The sequence below is a fragment of the Macrobrachium nipponense genome, chromosome 7 (genome assembly GCF_015104395.2).
Source record: "Macrobrachium nipponense isolate FS-2020 chromosome 7, ASM1510439v2, whole genome shotgun sequence".
NCBI classification, from domain to species: Eukaryota; Metazoa; Arthropoda; class Malacostraca; order Decapoda; family Palaemonidae; genus Macrobrachium; species Macrobrachium nipponense.
Genome location: NC_061109.1, coordinates 96,406,884 through 96,424,393, shown reverse-complemented (window position 1 = coordinate 96,424,393; position 17,510 = coordinate 96,406,884). Strand labels below are relative to the sequence as shown.

The window sequence follows — 17,510 nt, the reverse complement described above, 5'->3', positions numbered from 1 at the left end:
TTTTCTCTCCGTTTGGCTGTTTTCCATTTGTTGTCTGTCTTTAAGATTCCCGTGTCTGCCCGTCAATTAATGTATTCGAAATTTGCTTTAAAATTGGTATTTGTTTTATTCGCATAATGATAATATTTTGTCATGCATTTGCATTTCTGTCTGATGTTTTATTCTATTCCTCTGTTACTATGTCTTTTTCGATTGATTCCTTCTCCTTTCATACGACATCGTATTTTTAATCTTATGTAATTATCCTCCATTCTTTCAGTGTATATAACTGTTTCATTGCAAGTTCATTTCTTCTGTTCAAATACGCCTCTCCGACCTACGGTCGGTATGCACGCCTCTCTAAATAACACATTTTATACTTCCTCTATTTTTGTGATATTTCGAAGTCTGTCTTGATTACTGTCGTTTTCAGCAGCTGATTGACGACTTTTTCTTCATTTTTATCTTATTTTCGCAGTGTACCATTGAGAATTTTTTTTACTTTTTACGTTTCTTTTGTGTACTGCGTTTGTTTTGCCAAGTTCGGAGTGTGTCAGTTTCAATCGGAGGGAATTTTTATGACAGCTTCCCTGAGCAGATTTGTGTCAAATGTCTTCATTTTGTTATTTATGTTTCTCTGCGTCCTTTTACTTCTTGACAATTACTCAGCATATACATATATATATATATAAACGATATATATATATATAGATATAATATATATATATATATAGATGGTATGTATATATATATATATATATTATACTACACACATACATATTACAGGTATATATATAGAATAAATTTATACAGTTATATATATACACACACACCATATATATATATATATATATATATATATATATATATATATAAAGTTATATGCCACGAAGGGAAAATAAACAACGGAGTATCCGCGAGATCTTTCGACGTTCAAACGTCCTTTACTTAGCAGATGAACTCTGCTAAGTAAAGGACGTTTGAACGTCGAAAGATCTCGCGGATACTCCGTTGTTTATTTTCCCTTCGTGGCATAAACTTTATTTATGGATTTATCACGTTCCTAACTTTCGTGATTCAGTTATACATATATACATACATACATACATATAATATATATATATATATATATATATAATATATATATATATATATATATATATATATATATATACGTGTATATGTACTAAATGTTGGCATAATGTATATATATATATATATATATATATATATATATATATATATCATATATGTATCGTATATATATAATATATATATATATATATATATATATATATATATACGTACATATATATATATGCATAGATACTAAATGATATATAACGTCTCATTAAAGGACGCAAGCGTTCGGTTCGAATTTATATAAATATGTAATGCACTATTTTTACAAGTTTCCACCCTAGACCTGTTTTCCCTTTGGAGAGGGCAGCACCAGGAACAGAACAGTATTCATTTTCTTGAAACCCTGAGATGCTGGCACTCATTTGTAGCCGGGTGAACTACCGAACAGTTGGCCAGATGTGAATCCCTGCCTAAATAAGGTGAGCCAAGGGCTGCATTAGTCGGCCACAGTGCCCAGTTCAGATGATTACAACTTATATGAGGTGGGTGGTGTACTAGTCACAGCCTTTTTCCCTTGACCTTGACGACAGTGGCTTCAGTATAATGAACTTTCCAGCTTTCCACAAATAAGTTGCGGATGAGGTTGTTAGCATACTAGGCTATGGTTATCCACAATCGACTAATTACCAAGTACTTAATTCACTGAAGACGTCAACAAAGATACGAAGGATTTTTCAGGAACAAAGGCCAATGAATTTTAATCCCGCTTAAGATAAACTCAAGACTTATAGGTGGGGCGGCGACAATAAACACTAGTAACCATTATCTCACACGCACAAATATATATACAAATATTATATAGATATATTATAATATAATTTTTAGAAATATATATATCATATAATATATATATTATATATATATATTATATATATATATATAACATACATACATATATATGTATACTATATATATATATATAATTATATTATATATTATATATAATATTATAGTATATATATATTATATATTGTGTGTGTATACAAGAAAAGTGGTGAATAGACATGTGAATGGGAACGAAATGCATATGGCAACGATTGCGTTGTACTACACCTTATGCAATCTAAAAGTTTCACTAATTATCCTTTCTTTATGAATAAACGATCATGATTACGACGTCCTCCCTTGCTAAGCGACCTCCAACAACGGACTCATCATTGCATTCAATTGCTTCGACGCTTTTGCCATCAATCTTTCAGCAGACTTCGCTGTTCCGTTTCAACCGAAGGTATATTTTAGCAACGGGTGTCAATGGCGCCAAAGCCCTAGGCGATGACGCGAGGGAGGTGTGCTCTTACGGCGTTATTATGTAAAGGTGATTATGCCATGCCTGGACAAAAGCCATTAAAGCCCATTGCGGCCTGACTTGGCCGTACCAAGGTGCCGCTTCGATCGGATATGTTTGAAGGTATGTTGCTTTTGCACGTCGACTCGTCAGCTGCAAGTGATGAGGCTTTCTCTAGGGACGCTTCGAGATCATTGTCAGAGATACAAGAGTAAGAAGATTGCGCTGATATTCCCAGTGGATGGGTGATAGTGCTGAACTTTATGGAAGACGGGTATTGAAGAAAGTTGCCTCTTGTTTTTGGATAAAACAAAATAGTTGAGATTTTCGCTTGTGAACGATTATTTGTCACTGATAGAAATGTCGATTAGCTAAAAATCCATAGTCTACCAAGATGGTTAGAAAATATGACCTGACACAATTTGAATCAATTCCGCCTTATACACGCCACTCAGTTTTTATGCATTTATAGCAACAGTACTTCTTTTTATGTTTCTTACTTTCCTGACTCTTCTGAGATAGTAGGCCCAGTAACAGTTTTCCAAGATCACTTCTTTGTTTCGTCTCAAGTTTTCAGAGCCTCTGATGTATGAAATCGATGATGCCCACGTATGAATAGAGATAACAATGAGAATTTGAAAAATAAGTCTTCGGGGTGATAAGGAATTGCTTATGTGTCTGCCCTGTTCTTTGATTTCCTATTGCTTATGTTTCTGTTATCGCTTTCTTTTCGTATTCCAGCCATGGCTACGACTAGCGCTGTTGCATCCCACTTAAAAGTCAAATTCAGGCTATAAAGACTAAGGTAATTTTTCCCGGGTTTTTGCAATAAAGATAAAATCATGGGGGAAGAATTCCCCCACTCGCATTGCGCAGCATGTGGCTGTACGATATTCTTTCTCCATAATGCTTTTGCATAATATCTGATGGTGAACACGTAACCGTAGTTTTACTGGCTGCCGTAACGTCTATATAATGGTGCCCATTAAAATATCTTAACTTCCTCGGATTGAGAATACAATCCTTTCGGCTATCTTTCAAAAGCCACGCTTTTCGAAGTCAGTCGTGCAGTGGTACAGGTGTAAAATTGGGGGAGATATTTCCAAACACTAATCATCAGCTGCAGTGTACTGGTTACATATGCATAAAACCGTCGTTTCCTTATTTAGGTATATTCTGATTATGAATATTTATGTGATGTGATATGTGAGCTACTAAAGTCACTCACTCTCTCCTCCACAGAATTTAAATGAAATTGTTACACTAATAACATTTCAACATTTTGCAAAAAGCGATATCGCTAGAATTATAGATTTTTAGTTATGTTCATAACTTGCAAGTCCCAAGGTTCAGCTATCTGAACTTCGGCGGATTACTGAAAATATTGCGAATAAACTGCGTTTTAACCAATAAGTTGATTAAGAAGAAACTAAAGGAGTTTTTCTTCAGTTCAGTTGGAAATTCATAAATTCCTTGTTACCGCAATAAAGTAACGAAGATACTTAGAGTACCGCAATGCCTGTGCAGTAACACGAAAAATTATGGTTATTATTTGTGGAGATATCACCAAAGGTATCACAGACGAATACCTGTGAAGTCTATCGTCATATTAGGATCTTCTTTCAAAGCTGCATGCTGAGCTGAAAAACCACATTGAGGCTAGTTTAGTAAGACAGAAAAATCTCTGTGACGAGTGTCATTCCCATCAGATATCTTTTTAATGTCCTATATATTAAGCAATAAAACCTCACTCATTCTAAACCCGCAAAACCTATTACGCAGAATGAAATGAAGATGTTATCGAACAATGCCTCCAGACTTTGGGTCAGTGACAAATGACGATCGACCGCCGTCAGACGTGGAAATATCACCCGAGTGAGCCTCCATTTCAAAGCACCAAATGAATTTAATCCTTAAATGACTTGGCAATTCCGGTCTGCAGTAACAAAAGTAGTTTTGATTAGTATTCAACATTTTCATCGCCATCGCAGAAAATTTCTTCTTGCATAGGATAAAGACACAAAATGGAATAAAATTGCTGTCACCAGTCATTTAGGCTAAGCCCAACACCGTAGGTGATTTCCCTGATCAAGATACGAGGAACCTACATCCTGAACACAGTTTCTGAAACTAAAACAGAAATTCTTTGAGTCTTGGCAAAATTTCTGTTTGTGAATTTTTTTTTTTATGCATTCGTCACTTATCATCATTTACTGTTTCATTCAGTTGATTTTTACTTTACTTTAAAACAAATTAAATTAAGATGAGAAAACTGGGTAATAGTAAGATTTTATTTGTTTTAGAATGATTCTCAACATCCTATATGTTTTCACGAATGATTCTCAACATCCTATATTTTTTCACGAATAATTCTCAACATCCTATATTTTTTCACGAATGATTCTCAATATCCTATATTTTTCCACGAATGATTCTCAACATCCTATATTTTTCCACGAATGATTCTCAACATCCTATATTTTTTCACGAATGATTCTCAACATCCTATATGTTTTCACGAATGATTCTCAACATCCTATATTTTTTCACGAATGGTTCTCAACATCCTATATTTTTTCACGAATGATTCTCAGCATCCTATATTTTTCCACGCACCCAGCGAAGTATTTGATTTAAAACTAATTCATAAAACATTTATTGTAAAGTATGAAAAGCAAAAGAACAAATTTGGCGATGCTCAAATATCGTAGGTTGAGAAAAGCATACATCATTCTTTAGCGTCTGTTCCGTACCACCAACCGCCGTAGCCCTTCCCTCTCCCCATCCCCTTCATCCCCACCAACCATCTCCCCCTCCCACTTCCCTATTACCTTCTCTTCCTACCCTTTCCCAGTTCGTCATCGGTTTTTAATTATTATCGATCGCTATCTCTGTCCCCTCCCCTCAATTATGGCCGTAATCGTTAACAGCAATGTGCGAACCTGTGAAATTTTCATCATAGTTTCGTTTCTCTCTCTCTCTCTCTCTCTCTCTCTCTCTCTCTCTCTGTGGCATGCGCGCACGTTTTTTCTGTTTTTTCTCCATCCATCTTTACGTCTTTATCGTTCACCATATGTCTGTCTGCGTTGTGCCATCTTCATTTCATAACCACCTACTAACTGTAATTCTCTCTCTCTCTCTCTCTCTCTCTCTCTCTCTCTCTCTCTCTCTCTTCATTATTCAATTATCCAGTTATTGTTAGCCCTTATACTCTGTCTCTCTCTCTTTACCTGCCTATCTATCAATCTATCTGTACTTGTTAATTATTCAACCATCCAATAATTGTTAACCCTTTCTACTCTCTCTCTCTCTCTCTCTCTCTCTCTCTCTCTCTCTCTCTCTCTCTTTGTTGATCGCCCAGCATGTAAACTGGTAACAAAGCATATAAAGGTGATTCGGTTTCAGAGAACAAAATCACCACATGTAGCAAGTATAGCCCACAGCCGTAAGCCGGTGGGATTAAATTGCAAGAACCTGAATACATTCATATGTGAATATATGATTATGATAGCGACATTTATCAACATTCTCAGAACGATTTCGTTTGAAGTGTTGAGGTGAAGGTTCAGCCGAGAGACGTTTGTTTATATATTCACATTGTTTACTATTTATGCAGGTTAACTCATTACACACGGGTGGTCTTTAGAAGCTGACTTACGCAAGATTGTCTGGGGCATTGTGGAGAGAGAGAGAGAGAGAGAGAGAAGAATTGAATAAGCGACATAACACTTAATGTCGCCTATTCAGTTCTCTCGTTGATATGGTGCTAATTTTCTTTGTTTAATATATACTGAATAGTTTCGAGAGGTACCAAGTGGTAGTTTGACACGACATTAGAAAATTTTTCAGAGCAAAAGGGAAAGTTTCCGATAGGAAATATGGGCGAATGATTTAGGAAATCAAAACTGAAAAGGAATTTATGAAATGCGATGTGGCACATGCGGTTTTATGGAAGAAACTCCAGAAAGTATTCGCACCTCGTGAGTGACAGATAGCTCCGAGGATCACAGAGAGAGAGAGAGAGAGCGTGAGAGAGAAACTTTATACAAAATAACACGCGCCAGCCGTGCTTTTTATTATTTAGTGAAAGAGATCTTTCGGTGACATTCCATCTCTCTCTCTCTCTCTCTCTCTCTCTCACAGTAAAGCGTCAGACTTGCATTTTTCACCTTCGGTGAAAAATGTATACATATATGCCCATTCACATATGTATGCATATATGTATACATTCGGTGAAAAAATGTTATACATATATGCCCATTCACAGAGAGGGTACGGGAGCGTAGCGCCTGCAGCTTCATCCTTCATAATAATATTTGTGAGTGTTATGGTCCAATCTTCATTAGACACCCATCCCTACTAGCTGATTTAAATTTCTTTTATCAACAATATATCTCTGAGGGGTGACATATGAATAAGTTTTGTGAACGGAAACCTATAATATATATTCACAATATAGATGTATTTTCACACACAAACACATAAACACACACACACACACACACAAAGAATGTTGAATAGCAAATATCATTGATATGAATGAAGCCTAAAAATAACATGAATATCTAGATTTGGATTCATACATATGTCTGCTTATCTATCTGTTCATACTTACACACACACACAACACACACACACACACACACACACACACACACACACACAATATATTATATATATAATATATATATATATATATATATTATATATATATATATATCATATGCACGTATATATACATTATATAATCATATCAGTTACACACACACATATATATATAATAAAGAGCTCAACGGAGAGAGAGAGAGAGAGAGAGAGAGAGAGAGAGAGAGAGAGAGAGAGAGAGAGAGAGAGAGAGAGAGAACCAGGTGAGGGATCAAATTAATAGGCCTTTAGGGACGGATAGAATAAGGGAGAAAGTGCATTTCCAAGAAAGGGAGGAAGGTAATGGTGGGTTTATAGGGGGTGCTAGAAATTTGGAAGGTATTTGACATGGCTTTATAGTTCAGCGAGAGAGAGAGAGAGAGAGAGAGAGAGTATACATTATACACACACACACGCACATATATATATACATATATATAATCAAATTAATAAGCCACACATACACACATGTATATATATTTATGATTAAGAGAGACTCATATTACTGTTAGGGAAAGGTATTGTCATATAAAAATCATGGTTGAAATATTACTTGGGAGTCGAATACCTGCGTCTGCAAAGAGAGAGAATGTTAACCACAAAAGGAGCCCGTGAGACAAGCACAGATCGGTCTATGTGACAGAATAGAATAAAACGCGAAGAAAGTACACCTGAAACAGGTGTCAACACCAGGAAAAGTGAGTCGGAAAAAAAGAACGAAGCGACCGGTAGGATGACGATCAGAGGGAAAATGGGGAGTAAAGGGAGGGGGGGGTTAAAGGAGGGGACGTTAGGTATTAAAGAGAGGGATTCGGAGAGGGAGAGGGAGAGAGGCAGCTTGAAAGGGGGTGTGAGGGGCGGGGACGAAGGGGGAAGGTACCAGCGATGTAGAATAAGGTTTCTCTCAGGATGAAGGTCATTATGGCACTGAATAGCGAGTTAATCCATGACAGGAGCCCGCTAAGTGGACATTGATCTTGAACTCCTTTCCTTTCCCATTGACTTCACTGGCTGCTGCTCCCGCTGCTGTTGCAGCTACGAATGTGGCTGATCTCTGGTTTGTACTGCTTACTGCTGCCACGCCTTTGCTCTGGACCTTGCCCAGGTGACTGTCGTTGCCTTGGTCGGTCTGCTTCCTTGTACCATTTTCGGCTCAGGCAGAACTTCAGGGGAATATGGCCTACAGATCAAAGAGGATAAAAGCTCTGTGGCAAAAGAATAAGATAGAGAATACGCATGCATCCTCTCAGAAATATCTGCTAATGTGAGCGATCTTTAATCAAATACGTTACACAAAAGCTAAGAGTATTAAACATGAAGTGCACTTTCATGGGAAACGAGATTTTCAAGAAACAGTCGATATTAACCAACACGGAATACCTTACAAGAGGGCTGCCACAGAACAAGAGGGATCATTCACCAAGTCCAAAGCTTCAACTGATCATTAGCAAGGAGTGGGTACAAGATTATTAGCAAAGGACAAAGAACTGGAGGCATGCTTTTTCAAACTCAAATTATACCACAAAGACGCTTCTGCATGTTCTGTATCAGAAAAGGATTAATTGGTGATAAAATAATTTCTTATCAAATGTCTTGTCTACCATGAATATACTAAAGATAGTATCTTCATGAATACGTTAAGAGATGAAGAAAAGAAACTGGTATACAGCCATATAGAGAGCGTTTTGTGCATTCTAAACGACTTGATCATATCTGAAAACAAAATGTGTTTTATATCTGATCAATAGCACTAGAGGAGAAACTAATCTGAAGTCAGTGGTTACCAGGTTATGGCGTTACTTCATTTCAAAACTGCCACTTCACCAGTGATGTTCTTTTTAACATATATTACGAGAGAGAGAGAGAGAGAGAGAGAGAGACTGAAAACTGTTTTCAGTACAGTCTGGTGATACTAATTGTATAGATGTAGACAGCACATCTACAGATTACATTGAATAGGGTAGTTTCTAAACTCTGAGAAAAGCACATTTAACGAATCAGATGGAAAGAATAAGACAGGGGTGAAATTACGAGAAAGCAGTAAATGGATGAAAACATCTTTGGGGGCCTTTTTCCCCTTAAAGGGGTAACATAATGCCCAACACAAAAAATAAGGAACTGTGGTAGGGGGTTGCGAGCTGATTAGTATTTAATGTAAGTTCTACTGCAGAATAAGAATAGTTGGAAGAACAACTATATGCAAGATCTTCAAATAAAAGAGGGAACAATTGCAACGGTCTTCAATAAATGGAGATGCTGAATGGTGAATGATGAGTGACTGCAGAGATTGGTAATTAATTCATGATATGGGGCACATTGTCAGCAAATATTTAAAAAGATTGTAAACCTTCAGAGGAAGAACAGATATAGCCACGTTGCTTGAATAAGTCAAACACTAAATTCACTGGTTTACAAAAAAAAAAAAAAAAATTGGGTCTGAGGCAAGAATGGGATAGGTGTTTTTTGCTAATTTGGGTGTGCTGAATTCAAATTTATAAATAGTTTTGCTCTATCACCTCTAGTTTTCTGGCTTTTAAATAGTCTCATTTTAGTATAAACAGAGAATATATGTGCACATTTCAAGAGTTGCAGCAGATTATAACAGATAAAACAGGATAGATAACAAGAGGTGATGAGTAAAAACGGATTTCAAATTTCAATTCAGCACCCCCAAATTAGGTAAAAACGGGTATTTTTGTGCTTGCCTAAATTTCTTTGTAAACCAGTGAATTATTAAGTTAAGATATTGGGAGTAAGAAAAAACTGGTCCTAAGGAAATGAAATAGTAAGTAGATGGGCTACGAATTTTATTCAAGGAAAACACATCATTAGATAAAACGAAAAGAATACAAATGCCCTTTAGTGCTATGGAGATTAGGAATAACTGTCAAAAAGGAAGTCCAGCAGGATAAAAATGAAAGATGAACGTACATGCTTATGAGTCATTTGCACAGGTTAGTGCATTGAGGGAGCACGGATAAAATAAAACTTAATTATCTACACATCATCTTAAAAGTAAGGAAAACACAAAATCAGAATTACTATGAGATTCAGGGCCTCTGTAACACGGTTTTTTCGCAATAACTTTTTATCTATGCATTTCATAAATATAACGCTTATTCAGAATACATATTATATCAACACATAAATTTTGAGTGTATTCTGCACTACGTAGGTTGAATAAATTTGGTACTTATAATGTAAAAGTGACCTTTTTTGAAGACGGGCCAACTTACTCAGAGAAAAGGTTTCGAACGCACTCGTTACGTAACTTATGACATCATTTCTTCCCTGTTTCTCGATGGATGATTGGCTATACGTAACGAAGGCTAAACCTCTGGCAACAATGACATACAAATTTAAATACAAGCAAAGCAGTACACCTTTATGAACTCTGGAACCTCCCCACTGATAATTGTCATAATGAACAAACCAACAAAATATGTTAATAAATACAAAAACACTTCGATTATTAGTCTTACTCCCAGTATAAGTTTCCAAATAAATTACAGTCTACTTTATAGGTCACAATCAGATTGACAAGATGTAGGGAATAGTTGGTAATTACCAAAAACATAGTAGATAAGCTTGATTTGATAACTGTTATATCCTATGTCAAGCAATTTTATTTATTGGCTATCTACCTATTTACTGAAAAAAAATAGCCGGTACCGTATGGCTGTAAACCTTCACCAATAATTATCGTCAGAATGGTGACTTCATGAGGCTCCACCCACTTTCGCCTCGTTATAATTCAGGATAACACTGAAGGCTGCCATGGGCATTGTTGGATTAGAAAATTTAACTTCTGGCTATAAAAACTAATTTCTCGAGTAGTTGTAAGAAGTGCTAAATGATCCTCAAGGATCCCAGCAGTTGGTCTAAACGTTTAATTCATGTATATTACTGCTATACTGTTGCGGCACTACTGCTACAGTAGTATTACTACGCTAGCACTGATACCCCATCCACATCTATGTATCGTTCCGCCATTCATAAAGTCTTTGGGTTTCAGAGCCGATGGCATTTCTGTCTGGTGGATGGGCGGGGCAACATTTAGTCAAGAGGTGTTTGTTTACCTTGCTTACGTAATGAATGTTTTTCGACTCTTGGCTCGTAATCATTGGCCGTGGCGTCGGCTAGTTCATTTTTACTCTATAAAAATCAAAACCATCGGGTTTAGGTTATTGATAATGCTGACAAAATTTGTGTGTGGTTGTAAAATATACATATGTCAACTTTCAGCTACATCCGATGCTTTGACAAGGAGCAAAGTCCAAAAAACCGTGTTACAGAGACCCTGAATCTCATAGTAGTCAAGTTTACATTATTAAACACTCCTTTAAATTGTTTCTAGACTGAATATCTCGCAAAACGAGGACTTACAAAGGTTAAACTTTAGTGGACTAACCTCCTTCATTGGTACCAGGCAATTAAAATTTCGACTATTGAAAAAGAAAGAAAAAAACATCAACACCAGCAATCTGCGACCCAGTAAATACTGAGGTGAAGAAGAACCGTTTCTCTCTTTGCTATGAGAAACATACACTATGTAGTGTAAATCCAGAATGAACTTATATCCATGACAACACTTTCAGATTATTTTTTGGCACATATCGTGACCTAGCTTTGTTAATTTTTTTTACTTCTTATAAACGGTATAATGCAGTGGTCACACACTGACAGATGTGTCTAAATAATTTCTTCTATTTAATTAGGCGCTCAATTGTTTCGATCAACGTTAATTGCTTTGCCGGCTGTTCCTCACCAAATTTCCCATCTGCATGTACTCCCCATGTATCTAAATTCTAAAAGTAGTTTCTTCTGTTATTTTTATCGTCCTAACCGATCTCTTCGTTCCAATTAAACTATTCCTGTTTAATTATTTCCCATTTTCAAATGTGATGTGGTGTCTTTGCATGAATACCAAACTTCACATACTCTATTTCACATTACATGAATGACCGGTCGCCTGAGAGTCTCTACGACGAAAATGCTCCTGAAACAAATTTCTTAGGGCTACAAATAACCTACATTTTAGGAAAGTAAGTTTATTATTTCTCTAAGAAATGTGTGTAAGCTAGAACTAAATACGTACATGTATGTGAGCACATAATATATCATTAATTGCATGTTCGTGAAATTGATCACAGTTACTTACTAATGTTGTTTCTCAGACACAACATGTAATAAATATTTATTAATTAAATGCAACGACCTAAAAACTTTACGAAATTTTCGTGAAGAGGAAGCGAACAAAAATAACATGAGGGTAAGAAAGAATAGATGAGAGAAAGTAAGGAAGGGGTGAAGAAGTAGGAAGGCTATGAGGTAAAGAGAAAAAATGAGAGAGAGAGAGAGAGAGAGAGAGAGAGAGAGCAAGGAGTGGGGAGGACGGTGTAAGAAAGAGGGAGGGGGGGAGGTAGTGAACCTAACAGATCTTCCTTGGAAAGGAGTTTCCAATAATTGTATTTGTTGTGGTGTACCAACGAAGCAGTAGCAACGACATCCTAGGTGGAGAGAGAACACTGGCGCTGTTCCTTTTCTTTAAATATTTTCCCGCCGTGTTTTATGCTTCCCTTTCTTCCTTTTTTTCATACAGCGATTGGTTTAAAAGTTGGTAACTGAATTTATTTCCGAAGGAGGGTCATAGAGATGTTTTCTTTTCCCTGAAGTTATTTTGAAATTCCCATGAAAAGATGACCCGAAGCGCAGCATTCTCAAAGTAAATGCTCACACATGTAGGTTAAGCACATACAAACATACATAATTATACACAGAGACATACATCGTATAGTATGTATGTATGTGTGTTTGTGATATTAATGCTGCCTTATTTAAGGCCTAAAGAATAGAGTCAAATTCGGGATAATAGACCTCTGCAGTCAGCAATAAGAGATTACTGCTAAAATTTATGTAACGTGACCATAAACCGAGAGGATTTCAGAATATTGACAAAGTCCAGGAATGAAGAATAACTCAAGATTTTGGAATCTATACGGATTAGTCTAAATAAGCCAGAATTAAAATTTGAAGGCAGTTCATTTTCTTTGTATATAATATAAATATTTCTTTATATCATGGTATTCATACTTTTTAATTTAAGTTTTTTTATTCTTTGGTTGTATTTGTGAAATTTTAAGATTGTATACCTTTACCATATTATCTAGTATGTCTTTTACTCATTTCAGCAGATTTTTTAGATGGTACCAGAGTAGTACCGAAAAGTTAAGATGTAGATTTAGAAATTGTCTTTGGTTGTTCCTCGTCGTGAAATTCATCAGTCTACTGATGAGACTTCTAAAGCCCACCCCAGTTACGACGACTATAGTGTCCTGTTTTTATAACCGGCCTCAAATAAGACCACTGAAACACTTGTGGATAATTGCATTAATGCATCAAACAAAGAAAATAACCTAGCGGATAAATAACTAAATAAATAAATAAAATTACATGATATATCAATATTTACAGATAAGTGTTTAGAAACTGGACTGTTTAGTGAATGAAAAAGAAATCCAATCCAAAATTGATACATTTAAAAAAAAAAAAAGTTACATACATGCATAGTCACAGAAACAAGTATAGGTTTAGGTGTTGAATATAAAGACCATGAAATATTAAAAAGCAAACAAATAGGTGCATGTGATGGAAAGCTATTGTCTATTAATCGTTTCTGTACCTCCACTGCTGAAGGCACCACAATGTTATTCTATACCTTTTATCTTTATGTATTTGAATCTCAAATGCTCCTCATCAAATGGGAACATCCCGATATACAGCATTTGGTTTCTTATAGAGCGCGATGTATATTCTGAGATCATTTTTCTAAATATAGACTTATTTTCCAGAATTTTCAAAATCGGTTCATCAAAATAATTTGCCTAATATCTCTCTCTAAAGCTTGTTTGTACCCAAGAAGAAACGCTTCAAAAGATGTAGGAAAAACTAGAATTTCAGTGTTTTCAGAATCATTGAAGCATGACAAAATGGTCCACTGCAGCTATAAGATAAAGTACGTAAGAAAGACCTGGGTAGTTAATACTTTTATAATCATTAATTATTGCAATATTCTTTCTCTGTGAAAAAATGTATCAATCTCTAGATATTACAATTACAGTATCAATATATACCAACATGAGAAATTTTCTTTCTTTTAGCTATGATTCTCTTACTTTTCAAGTTCTTATTTCTCGTCCTGTTGGTCGAGATTCAACGCTAAAATCACCACATTCCAAGTTCCACTATAACGAATTGCCCATGTAGGCCTACCATAGATTCTCTTCTCCGCCTTCTGTTTTTTATTACTCAGCCATCATCGCCGCTCCATCCGGCTTTACTCCGAGTTTGATTACCGCGATCTAACCGAAGGTTATTTCCCTTTCTCACGCAGGTGTGGCCCTGAGCATCCTCAAGACAGTGATTCCCTTTTATAAGATCAGGGGCGAGGACGCCCAGCTGAACTGCGATTATGACCTGGAAGGGGAGCCCTTGTATTCCGTCAAGTGGTACAAAGACGACGAGGAATTCTATCGTTACATGCCTGCGTCGAACCCTCCCATGAACATATTCCATAGGCCTGGCGTCACTGTTGAGGTAAGCACGATGATATAATAATATATATATATATATATATATATATATATATATATATATATATATATATATATATATATATATAATTATATATATATATAGGTAGATAGATAGATAGACAGATACATATATATGTATGCATGTGTGTTTTGCTTCTAGATTAACGTTTGAATGCAAATTGATGTCATGCACGGACTTAGATTCAAAAAGTGTCTTAGACGTTTAAATAGTAAATTGTACCTCAAATAGTAAGATATATATACTATACAAGACATGTGTGAGTTTCTTTTAAGAAGTAGAACATATTTATCTGACTCATAATCTGTTGCAAAGCCTAGTGTATATAAACTGATTGGTCAGAAAATGATGAGTTGTTTTTAAAGATGGGAATCTCGTTGAATTCGGGGTATCCAAAATATTCGTATTTTCAGTTCTAATACGATTTATTCTCATTATTTCCGACGTTCCATCACTCCAGCGCTTCGTAAAAAGGAATAGTTTATTCAAGGCCATTTTCTAGCTCGGGTCTTAGGAAGAAATTCAGTGCAAAAACCAGACGGAAGGAGCTCAGTTATATGAGATATTTAATGTAGTTCATTCACCTTCCTTAAGAAAGATATCTAAAATAAAAATGATCGAAGTATTAAACATGAATAATATGTACAAGCTGGAAAAATTATCATTTAGGTTTATATATAGGAACAACGTAAAAAACAAAATTGTTGCGATGCCTGGGTTTAAATTCCTCTTGAATAAATTACATGTTTTAAGAGCATTACTCTCTCTCTCTCTCTCTCTCTCTCTCTCTCTCTCTCTCTCTCTCTCTTAATGTTCGAGAATATTCTCTTCAATTCTCTTAATCTCTCATGCTCCCCTTCGCTAATGCGTTTTTCTCATTCCTCCTTAACTACCTTAATCATTTATTTATTACTGTGGTCAGTGTCCCCTACCGTCATTCAGCATTTCGCCTTTTCATCCGCCTTCAGAAAGAACGCCTTCCCTAAACTTTCCTAATAACAATTCCTGCACATTAATGCTATATTGAGACATTTCGGCTTCTGATACGTCACCCCTGAGGTGGGTGGCTTCGTTCACTACGATGATCTTCAGCTGGCTGCGTTCAGTGTACTTATTCGGATTGCATGGCTTTGGTGGTTCCATTCAACATCTCTACAGAGAGGTTCCGTGATTAAGTTCATACCAAAGTGCTAATCTCTTATTGGGCGGCACTTCTCAGTAGGTTGCCCTTTGAAGAGGCTCACTTCAATAAGCGTTTCATAACCGGTGGGCGGGGCAAAGCGTGGGTAAGCTTAGCGCCATTTGGGGAAAGAAGACTTCTTCCTAAACTAATCCACAGCCAAAATGTTTAGATCAATAGCCATAACACCAGTGAGGTCATTTTGTTCGGTATTACTGGTCCCAAGAGGATAAGCTCTTGCAGCCAGGTTTATCTAAAATGAATCATTTCATTCCGTAGATCCGGTACGAACCTATTATAAACAATGTACTTACACAACCACACACACACATGTATGTGTCTTTGCATGTGCGTTACTGTGAGGGTTTGTAAATGTCTGTGCGAGGTATCAGTGCTTACATTTGTATATATTAACACGAGTGTGCAACACTGTGCTTTTAGATTTGTAAACAGACATGCACACGTAGCTGAATAAATACATATACAAGCCTATTTGGAAGTGGAGTAATATGAGTCTAAGAATGTTACCGGTAGTTTTTAATCCTTTCTTTTCACGTAAGTATATGACCTTCGCCTCCTTATATGAACTCAAAATTAACTTCTCCTGATGCCTGTAACCGAACAGACTTCTCCTCTCTCTCTCTCTCTCTCTCTCTCTCTCTCTCTCTCTCCCTGGTCGTGGCATGAGACCAATCGACCAATTCATCAGGGCCGGAGGCCACTTTCTCCTGTTTCCCTGACCTTTCTATTAGTCTCCCTGGCTTTCTAAAGTGTATTTCTCCTAACAACGCAGACGTGGCATATGCCGCAGACATATTGTTGGAAACACAATGTTTTGAACGTCGTGGATAAGTGGGAGGCCTTTCGCAGGAGCTCGTTCTTCGTCATTGGAATTTGTTTGTTGACGCACCAGAGTTCATTTTACAACGGGGGGTTTGTTAGTCCCTTGTGTTTTTATGGCTTTCTGGAAAAATCATGCACACACACATATGGATATACATACACATATATGCGTTTATATGTGTGTGCGAATATAATTGTATGTCTATGTGAATTTTTGGTCACATACGCCGTGACATATTTTTAAAGTCTGGTTTATTAATCAGCAGATGTCACTTAATATCCCACTCACTATATCTCGTGAATAACTTACGCCCAACGAGAATAATATTTGAGAGGTGCTAAGTCACCAGAGGGATTCTAACTGCCTCCTGGTTTAGCTAACAACGACGCACAGTGCCCTTTGACCAATGAGCCGTCAAGAGCCGAATTAGTTGAATATATGCCTGTAGTCAGGTTTTTGTACTTGGAATCGATATCAACCTAACTCCGTCATGATAGCTGATTGATAGATTTCTTTCTTTTCGTATAAAAAATGATGCGAGCTATTGTTCATTGTTATTAGGTGGATAAATATCACATTATTGTTGTTATCTTAGTCATCAACTGTTGATCAATTATTCCCCAGAAATGATGGATATAGATATATATATATATATATATATATATATATATATATATATATATATAAAGGTTTTTTGCCACAAAGGAAAAAATGAAAAAGCGAGATAGCCAAGTACTTTTGATCCTGTTCGGACCCATCAGTAAAGGGTCCGAACAGGACCGAAAGTACTCGGCTATCTCGCTTTTTCATTTTTTCCTTCG

At 36.3% G+C, this 17,510-nt stretch overlaps 1 protein-coding gene across 1 annotated transcript in view; it reads left to right on the top strand.

Moving 5' to 3' along the window:
• The window catches only part of LOC135217036 (uncharacterized), a 383,250-nt gene that overhangs the window by 199,791 nt on the left and 165,949 nt on the right, over positions 1-17,510 (top strand). The window contains exon 3 of the mRNA XM_064252632.1: positions 14,445-14,647. Within this exon, the coding sequence (XP_064108702.1) occupies positions 14,445-14,647 (203 nt within the window). The remainder of the gene's footprint in view (positions 1-14,444; positions 14,648-17,510) is intronic.